Source organism: Podarcis cretensis (assembly GCF_951804945.1).
Source record: "Podarcis cretensis genome assembly, chromosome: 5".
Taxonomy (NCBI): Eukaryota; Metazoa; Chordata; class Lepidosauria; order Squamata; family Lacertidae; genus Podarcis; species Podarcis cretensis.
The window spans coordinates 57,030,378-57,040,546 of NC_137174.1; the positions used below are offsets into that span (position 1 = coordinate 57,030,378).

A 10,169-nucleotide genomic window follows, 5' to 3' on the forward strand; every position below is an offset into this window, starting at 1 on the left:
TAGTACCAGCATTTTCATAGCAACATACAGTCGTACCTTGGTTTTCGAACAGCTTAGTTCTTGAACGCTTTGGCTCCCGGACGCCGCAAAGTGACTGTTCCAGTTTGCGAACTATTTTTGGAAGCCAAACGTCCAACAGGGCTTCCGTAGCTTCCAATTGGCTGCAGTAGCTTCATGCAGCCAATCAGAAGCTGTACTTTGGTTTCCGAACGTTTTGGAAGTCAAACGGACTTCCAGAACGGATTCCGTTTGACTTCCAAGGTATGACCGTATTTCACTTCTACACTACCACTAAAAGCAAGCCTATACATTTTTACTCAGAAATCAGTCATGCAGTGTTCAACGTGGTTTACATTCTTATAACCCTGTGATTTTATGCATGGCTGGTTGGGAATAAGCTATTGAATTCATAAAATCATAGAATTGCAGAGTTGGAAGGTACCCCAAGGGTTACCTAGTCCAATCTCCTGCAATGAAGGTATCTCAACAAGTGGTTCCCCCATCCAGTCTGAAACCATATCAGACCGTGTTTAGCTTTGCAAATGTGCTAACAGTTTTATTGCTGCTGGCCATACTCTCAGGTAAATTGATATAGGATTGCAGCCTAAAAGCATCTACTACAACAGGGCTGGAAAACAAGCATTTGTTTTAGTTACATTTTAAATTATTCCATTTTGGGTTTTTCCATCATAGTCCTCTTGTTCTTGTTGCTTTTAGTGACATTGTAGAAATGGAAGCTTTTGCTATAAAAATGGGAAAGCCATAGTAAAAAGAAATAGCTTCAGAATTCATAATTTATCATTCAATCTGCCCAAATGTACTGCTCAGAAGTTATAATTCAGGTGACCATAAAACATCCTAGGTTACCTTTTCATTTTCACCTTCTTTAGAAAATGGTTACCTAAAATACATAAAGATACAGCAGGCATGTAAACGGATTTAACCATTAAGGTCTCTCATTAATTTGTGCGAATCAAAATATTTCAGAACTTATAGTCAACTCAAACATGGGTTATTATTAAATGGTAAAACTAAGGCTTAGAACAAAATGTTAAGTGTGCTGATTAGATAGAATCATAGAATTGTAGAGTTGGAAGGGACTCTGAGGGTCATCTAGCCTGAAATGAAATGAAATGAAAATATCTCAACTACATCATACAAGACAGATGGCCATCCAAACTCTGCTTTAAAGCCTTCAAGGAAGGAGAGTCCACCACCTGCTTAGGAAGTCTGTTCTACTGCTGAATAGCTCTTACTGTCAGAAAGTTATTTCAGAATCTCCTTTCTCATAACTCAAATCCATTGATTCGGGTCCTAGCCTCTGGAGGAGAAAAGAAGCTTGCTCCATCATCCATGTGGCAGCCCCTTAGATATTTGAAGATGGCTACCATATCTTCTCTCAGTCTCCTCTTTACCAGGCTAAAGATACAGAGTTCCCTCAACCGTTCCTCATAAGGGTTGGTGCCTTTGATCATCTTTTTTGCCGCTGTTGACCCATGTTCAGGTAGTGGTCCACTAAGACCCGTAGATCCTTTTCACATGTACTACTGGCAAGCCAGGTGCCCCCCATATTATATTCATGCAGCTGGTTTTTCCTGTCTAAGTGCAGAACCTTACACTTGTCCCTTTTGAATTTCATTTTCGTAGTTTGGGCCCAGTTCGCCAATCTGTTAAGGTTATCTAGAATCCCAATTCTGTCTTCAGCGGCATTGCCTACCCCTCCCAGTTTGGTGTCATCTGCAAATTGTATGAGCATCCCCTCAATACCTTCACCCAATTGGTTTATAAAAATGTTAAACAACAACAGGCCCAGGACAGAACTCTGTAGCACCCCCCTTGTCACTTTTTTCCAGGATGATAAGGAACCGTTAGTGAGCACTCTTTGGGTTCGGTCAGTCAACCAGCTACAAAATCACCTAACAGTTATCTTGTCCAGTCCACAGTTTCTGTTCAAAATTATCATGGGAGACTTTGTCAAAAGCCTTACTGAAATCAAGATAAGCTATGTCCACAGCATTCTCCTGATCCAACAAATTTGCAACTCTATAAAAAAAATAAGATTTGTCTGCATGACTTGTTTTTGAGAAAACCACGCTGGGTTTTAGTAACCACAGCATCCTTTTCTAAGTGCTCACAGGCTGTTTCAATATCTGTTCTAGGAACTTTCCCGGTATTGATGTCAAGCTCACGGGTCAGTAGTTACCTGGGTCTTCTTTTTTCTCCCTTTTAGAAGATGGGGACAACATTTGCCCACCTCCAGTCTGCAGGGACCTCACTTGTTCTCCAAAAATTCTGAATAAATTATAGATAGAGGCTCTGAGATTACACCCACAAGTTCCTTTAGTACCTTGGGAGCAGCTCATTTGACCCTGGAGATCTGAATTCATTTTAAATAGCCAGGTGTTCCCTTACCACCTCTTTTCCTATCTTGGGCTTCAGCTTCCTCCCTTGCATCCTTTATTCTGTTATCACCAGGCTGGGCACTGCTTTACTTTTAGATGGAGACAGAAGCAAAGTAGATGTTGAGTGGTTCCATCTTCTCTCTGTCACTCAATAGCATTTCTCAATCTTCACACAAGGGACCTACTACTTGCCTGCTCTTTCTGTTGCTTCAAGCATAGAAACCTTTATTATTATTATTAACCTCTCCTGCAAGCCTTGCAAGATAGTGCTCTGCAATTTAACTAGCAGAGTTTACTGTCTACCAATCAGAAACTGAGTGCAAAAGTTCAGTCACAGTGCAGGAATTACCTTGAGAAAAGGTTAACACTAGCAGTAATCTGTTTGCCCAGCTGTATAACAAATGCAACTCTTAAAGATGGTCCACTGGGCCACAGATCACTAAATTTGATCTGTGGACTTTTAATCAATACACTGGTACCTCAGGTTACATACGCTTCAGGTTACATACGCTTCAGGTTACAGACTCTGCTAACCCAGAAATAATGCTTCAGGTTAAGTACTTTGCTTCAGGATGAGAAGAGAAATTGTGCTTCAGCGGCGCGGCAGCAGCGGGAGGCCCCATTAGCTAAAGTGGTGCTTCAGGTTAAGTACAGTTTCAGGTTAAGTACGGACCTCCGGAACGAATTAAGTACTTAACCTGAAGTACCACTGTAATTTGTTTCTTTAGATTTCTAGACTGCTCCAACTTGAAGGCTCAGGGTGCTTAACAAAAAAATGAATGAATGAATGAAACAGAACAAGCGCATCTTTTGCTATACCTTCCCAATATATCTGATGCTAAAGACAAGCTCAAACAGGTGGGTCGTTACAGTTTTTCCTAACGGTGCTCATGCTTGGTTAAGTCTGCAGTGAGGAGTTCCACAACTGATGGGTAATCATCAAAGATAAGCCTTTGTGCCCTTGCTTATTGAACTTGAGAAACAGATAATTAGAGTAAGAGAGTTTTCTAAGTGTTTTTTCTAATCATCGTAAGACTAAAGGAGCTATATTGCAGAATTCAGAAATCATAGAACTCATATGGTCCAAGCTGCCCATTAAGTGTTCTTGATTAGAGTCAGCACTTACCATGTATGTACCAGTAGTAGGAAACACAGAGTGACTGTAAATACCAATAATATTTTACAGTGTAGCCTTCACTGAAGGAACACTTCACGTTACGGGAGAATTATCATACAAAAGATACTTCTGTGCAAGACCTAATGGAAAACCTACACATTGATCATAATGTGACCTTATTGTACACGTTTTTAGTCCAAATTCGCAGGGTGTGAAAGTGGGAGAACACAATCAATTGCAGCTTCTCAGTATGTGTATAAGGAGTGAAAAGCACCAATCTAGACCACATGTTATAATCTTCATCCAGCCTTTATATTGATTCCCACACAAATGTCTTCCAGGTAAGAATCTTGTAACACGTGACAACTTTAGTTCAAAATTAATTCTTAACTATCTATAAATAATACTTCACTTAGCTTTAAACACAGAACTCAGTTTTAGAGTTATTCAAAGGCTCAGTTTGCACGTAATACTAAGCCAACCATGGCTAAGCATGAATGTGCAACCATGCACCAAAAAAATCACAGCTGCTTCACCCCTCCCCAGATTCTCCTGCTGCCACAGTACCCAGAGCTAAGCCATAGCTCCTAGTGTTACAACAAATATGAACTCGTCATACGTCTCTCTCAGACAAACCATGAATGGTAAGCCAAGAACACTGCTACAAATCTTGTGATCCATTATCTTGTGCTTACCTATTTGTACATGCTCTTTTTTACACAAACACGTGACTTTGGCCCATAAAACTACTTTTGTGTCATGAGAGACACTTTTTCAGAAAAGTGAGATGTACATATAAAAAAACAAAGTGTGGACACATAAAATATACCGTATGTAACAAGGTAAGTAAGAACGATGCATAGAGGAGGGAGCAAGGATTCCATATCATATGCTTATACACACTGTCTGCTGAAAAAATGTTAAATCACCTCTTTAGTAATATAATAATACTCAACAAAGTGTGCAGACTCAAAAATGAATAGGGCAGTAGATGAAACCCTATTATTACCAGGGGGGAAGTGAGGGTGAAAGAAACTGTTTGCTATTCTACAATTGCACCATGCAAGCATCAAATTTGTTTTGAGTAATATTCAGCATCCCAAGATTCTCTGTTCTCATTTCTTTAAAAAAAATAAAATTAAAAAAAATTCCAGCCCTTAAAGCTCCTTTTTGCATTCATCTTCCCCACTCCCATCACCAACCACCACCATCCCACCTTTTTTGAATTCCTCAAGCATGGCATCAAGCTTGGTGTCATTGAAGACAAAGTGCAGCGGGTGGTTATAGAAACGGGTTATGGTCTTGAGCGGAGTGCAGTCATCAGGATCCACAAAGGCCAAGTCCTTGACAAAAAGGAGGTCCACAATGTTGGAGCGTTCCCCTTCGAATACAGGAATACGGGTATAACCACTTTCCATGATTTCAGACATAGTGTTGAAATCGAGCACAGCCTCAGCAGTAATCATGAAGCAGTCCCGTAGTGGAGTCATTACATCCTCCACTGTCTTTGTGCGCAGTTCCAGCGCCCCTTGAATTATATTCAGCTCCTCCTTAACTAGGTCATTGTAGGGGTCAGTAACCCTCAACATTTCAAGTAGTTTCTCACGGTTGTAGACAGTACCTATCTCCTGCCCTAAGACACAGTCTAGAAGCTTGCTGACTGGGTAAGAGGCCGGGAAGGTCATCATCATGAAAAACTTGGTGAGGAAGATGGTGTTGGCGCCTACGGCAAGGCCGTGCCGGGAACAAATAGCTTGCGGCACAATCTCACCGAAGATGACGATACCGATAGTGGAGGCCACCACGGCCACCAGTCCAGAACCAGCAATATCATCGAGCAGGATGGTCAGAGTGGTGTTGACCAATACATTGCCCAACAGCAGGGAGCAGAGCAAGTAATTCCCCTGGCGGCGCACAGGCTCAATACGCTTAGCATAATTCTTCTCTTTTTCTGTCCCACAGTTCTGCACAATACGCAACTCCATAGGGTCGAGGGCCATAAGTCCCAGGTTGAGTCCACTGAACATGCCAGAGAGGCACAGTAAGAGGGAGATGAAGATCACCTGAAGCCAGAAGGGCAACAAGAATTTCTTCTCCTCTCCCACAATCATCCTGGTATCCTCACCATCATGGTAGATCCAGGTGGTCTCGGTCCACGGGCCGCCATCGGGGCCAATGATGCTCCCTCCCCCACCGCTGCCCCCGGCCGAGCTCCCTGGCCCCCCCAGGATAGCCGGGGAGGACACGGAGGTGCACAGGTAATAGCACTTGCTCTTCTCCGTTTTTCGCAACGGCTTGATATCGATCTCGATGACCCCCGAGGTGCGGCGGTTGAGGGTGATGTGCGGCCGGATGATGATGTCCGAGGTGCGGATGCCGCAGCGTTGCGGGGCCGGGGAGGAAGAGCCCACGGGGGCCGGGCCGTCCTCTTGCTCCGCCGGCGGCCGCCTGCCTTCGCCATCCCTCCATCGGACATGCTCGGTGAAGGCGATGCGGGACCAGGTCTCGTTGTTGATGTTCTGCCCGTAGACCCGCAGCTTGACCCGGCTCCTCTCGCTCACTCGCAGCACGCCCTTCTCCATGAACGACACGTCGTTCGTGTCCTCCAGCCGCAGCCCGATGATCACCGTCTCCTCAGAGTCGGAGGCGCCGGGCAGTAAGGAGGCGGCTGCGGCGGCGGCTGAAGCGGAGGCGGCGCGCGGCGGCTGCTCTCCCAGGCAGCGGCTGAGGAGGATGCCCAGCAGCAGCGGCAGCAGCAGCGGCGACCGCAGCGCGACCCGCGTCTCCCTCTCGCCGCCTCCCCCCGGCCCGGCCAGGAGCCAGGCGGCAGCCGCGGGCAGCGGCGCGGCCATATTCCCACGGCCACAGTAGTACTACCACGGCCACAGTAAGCGGGGCAGCTCCATCGCGACGACGCTCAACGGCCACGGCCAGCTGCGAATCCCTCGAGGGATGCCAAGCGACTGCCGGGCCTCGGCCAGGAGCTACTCCAACCCCTACCCCTGAGGGGGACGGGGGGAGGGGGGCGCGGAGCCCGCGCGTGCGCCTCAGCCAATCAGGTGAGTACAAGCGGGGCGACGAGATGGAGTAGGGAGGGGAAGAAAAAACAACCGTCCAATCGCAGAGCGCGCATGCGATAGGGGAGCGGGGGGGGGGAGGCGAAAGCCAGCGAGCCGGCCGGCGGCCGCCTGCCTGCGCACACGAGCCACAGTGGGAGGAGGAGAGCTTCGCTCGGCTTACGGGACAGGGAAGGAGGCCTGAGGCGCGTGTTGCAGGGAATGAACGAGGCGAGCGAGACTCCGGTTGCGCGCTCCGTCCGCATCCAGTAACTCTTATTACGGCCGCGAAAGGGGGGGGGCGGGTTCGTTCGCGGTGCGCCCCGCCCCCTTCCCCCAAATTAAAGAAGCGCATGACTGCTGTGTGTATGTGTGTGAGCGCAAGCCGGGCTGAACGACGAGCCAATGGGAAGGGAGGAGAGCGGCGATTGGTGGAAAGGGTGGCCAATAGAGGCGAGAGCTTCGTGCCGGCTCCTCTTGAGATCTTAAGCGCGAAACTGCTCGTGCGTGAAGGATGCGCTCCTTCCCTCAGGTTCGACCTCGCTGTCACAGAGGCACGTTTCCCCTGTCGGCGTTTTCTTTTGTTGTGCGCATTTACCGCCTTTGACGGTTTTTCCTCTTTCAAGGCTGTTGTCCCTGTCGGGCTATCAAAACTCGTAAAAATTTCACATTCATAGGTTGCAGAGACAATGGGTCTGTGAAACCCTGCTCTCCCAATTGTCCATGTAATAAATGCCTTCATCATCACTGCATTTATATCCCACCATTTTCTCCAAGGAGCTCAAGGTGGCTTGCATTATGGTTCTCCCCCTCCTCATTTAATCCCCCATAAGACCCCTGTGAGGTAGGCTAGGGCTGAGAGTGACTGGCTCAATATGCACAACAGTAATACTGATATTAAAGTCTTAAAAGCAAAACATTTCAGATCCCTAAACATTCTGCTTTAGAGTTTCATATCTCTGTTTTGTTAGTCACTGCAATGAATATATTGCTTCAGCGATTAATTGCATCCTTCTGTTGTTTGATACCTTGGCTTAATAGGTAGATTTAGCTTGTGACTCAGTTTTTGTTTTTGCAGCTTTCTCCTCATCCTGCACTTTTCCCTAAATTCAGTTTTTCCTGATCCACATTTCATTCAATAATGGGAAGAAAATCCAATATAAAAAATCACATAGTACCTGACTGGGAACACTATGGAGCACATTTGTGTAGCTGTAGGCATGTGGGATTTTGTTTGTTTTTTTAAAAAAGGGTATGGTGATATTTGGCTGAGTGTCATCCATTGCCACATCCCCTACTTCTGTTTGCTCCTTGCCTGAGCAACAAGTTCCAAGAGTAAATTATATGAGAAACACTCATGAGTTACACTGAAAAGAGCAAATCTTTTGCATATTCTGTGATCTCTTTAATAGCATAGTGTTTTGAGACAACTGTTCTTTAAGTACATTTTTATATAATCTCATTCCCTCTACGTAGAATACTTTTTCCTAATAGAGGACCAACATTTGTGAAATAGAAAGATTGCAACCTAAGCTATAGACACTACATATTATACAGGGAGGCTGAGAGGGGGTCTCATCATCTGGGCCTCCCAGGACCTCTATACACACTGCACGGGTCTGCTGCCTCGGAAGGTCACTTCAGTGCTGCTAATGCAGCGGTTTGCAAATCAAGCATAAAATGCACTCTTCAGTAAAATTAGTTTCTGATCAAGGACCTTTAGAATTATAGTTCAAAACATTCTGATTACTTTGGAAAAAAATAAAATGGTGTATAGATATAGATACAGATATCTGAGGACTAGGTGTCTATCCCAAAATGGCTGAAGTACTTCCAGATCATTTACAAAATTAAAATTGACATACAATGATCCCAAGACTGGCTACTAGAAAATCCTAAGACTGGCTACTAGAAAACTCTGCAAGTCCGACATCTGTACATCTCTCAGAATGGAGGCAAGAAGTACCTAAATAGTTATTTGAAGCTAAATGGAAAGCTGAAAGTTAGGATGTGATTATTATTGCATGTTTTTACATTTCTGTATCAAAACATGACTCAGTTGTGCGCATGCACACACACATACACACACAGTTAAGCTATTCTGACAACATCTAGAAAGCGGAAATGTATAGTTAAAGACACCTAGTTTACTAGGATAGTCTAAAACGGGACATTTTCACACACAAAGGGCACAAAGTTTACGGTATCATGGAAGCCAACACTCCAACACAGAGCAAACAAAACTGCACATGGAATGGAATATATATATATTCATTTGATTTTTAAACTGAGTGATTTTATGCCAGGGCAGTTTACAAACAAAAAGAGCTACATATTATAACTATAACACAGAACATGACAGTTTAAAGCTTGTCTAAAATACTACCATATTATGTAGCAAACAGACATTCATCAGATTGCAGCTAGCCTTGAAGAAACACACTTTCCCAAAGGCCTAGGGAACATCTTCAGCTGTGCTGGAAACCAAATAAGAACAGCAGCAAGAAATACCTGAAAGCAAATCTCATAGTTGAGAGTGTGACTGTCCCAGACAGGGTGGTATAAGGAAATTATTTGGATCCTATGTCATTTAAGGCTTTGTAAGTTAACATCAACACATAGAACTGGGCTCAGTAGAATACAGGCAACTGGTGCAGCTCCTGAAGAACCAGTATTATGTGGTTTCAATGAGCTGTACTGCTTAGCATTTAGCACTTTAACAACTGAATTCCGCAAAAGTTGTAGCTTCCAAACCATTTTCCAGATGGCTAGCATCTTTCCAGAAGCACAGAGGTGAAAAACGTGGCCCTCCAGATGTTGTTGGTCTCCCAACTCCTGACAGTCTCAGCCAATATGGAAATGCTTAGGGGTGATGGGAGATGTAGTCCAATGACATCTGGTGGGCTAAAATTGCAGTCAAGATCTATCAGGCCTGTTGGAGGCAACTGTGCCATTTATTTCCGTGGGGAGTAGATTATATCATTGCACATTCCTATTTCAGATCTATATACACTTATAGCCCAACTATTTTGACATAGAAACGCCCCATTGTCTTCACTGATAAATAGGCTTAGCACTGCCTAGTAAGTCTGTTTTTATTTTCTTTATTTGTATATTAAACATTTATGTAGCACCTTCCATTCCAATCTTTTGGCAGTTTACAACCTTATATGGTATGATATATACTGCCATATACACTGCCCCTCCATACATTTAGCCACAGAAATGTACTTGTATGGAGCTTAATATTGTTTTTCCCTGTGGTTTAGATCAGATACTTTACCTCTTCAGTCTTCTTTTTATTGCAGTGCAGCTCCCTCTGGTGCCAAAATCAAACACCAAACTATTCACAAGACAATCCTATATTTGTCTACTCAAAAGGAAGTACCACCAAGATATGTGGGATTTACTCCCAGATAAGTGGGTATAGGAAAGATAAGTAAAGTTGTACAAACATGTACACCAAGGATAGCTAACCAGTGGACCTCCAGATGGCCATATTCCATTAGCCCCAGCCAGCACAGCCAATTAAAAAGGATAATGGGACCTGAAGTCCAGCAAAATCTGGCAGGCCACTGGTTTGTCATTCCTGAT

General features: G+C 44.6%; 1 protein-coding gene across 4 annotated transcripts in view; it reads right to left on the reverse strand.

Moving 5' to 3' along the window:
- CNNM2 (cyclin and CBS domain divalent metal cation transport mediator 2) overlaps positions 1-6,506 on the reverse strand; it is a 111,579-nt gene extending 105,073 nt beyond the window's left edge. For 3 of the 4 annotated variants that reach the window (XR_013839332.1, XR_013839333.1, XM_079977417.1), the window contains exon 1: positions 4,736-6,386. Coding sequence is in view for 2 of the 4 variants with exons in the window: in XM_079977417.1 (XP_079833543.1) it covers positions 4,736-6,371 (1,636 nt within the window). In the remaining 2 variants the exon portion in view is untranslated. Of the gene's footprint in view, positions 1-4,735 lie in introns of all 4 variants that reach the window. The other variant, XM_079977418.1, reaches the window with a different exon arrangement.
- Positions 6,507-10,169: the final 3,663 nt, after the last annotated feature.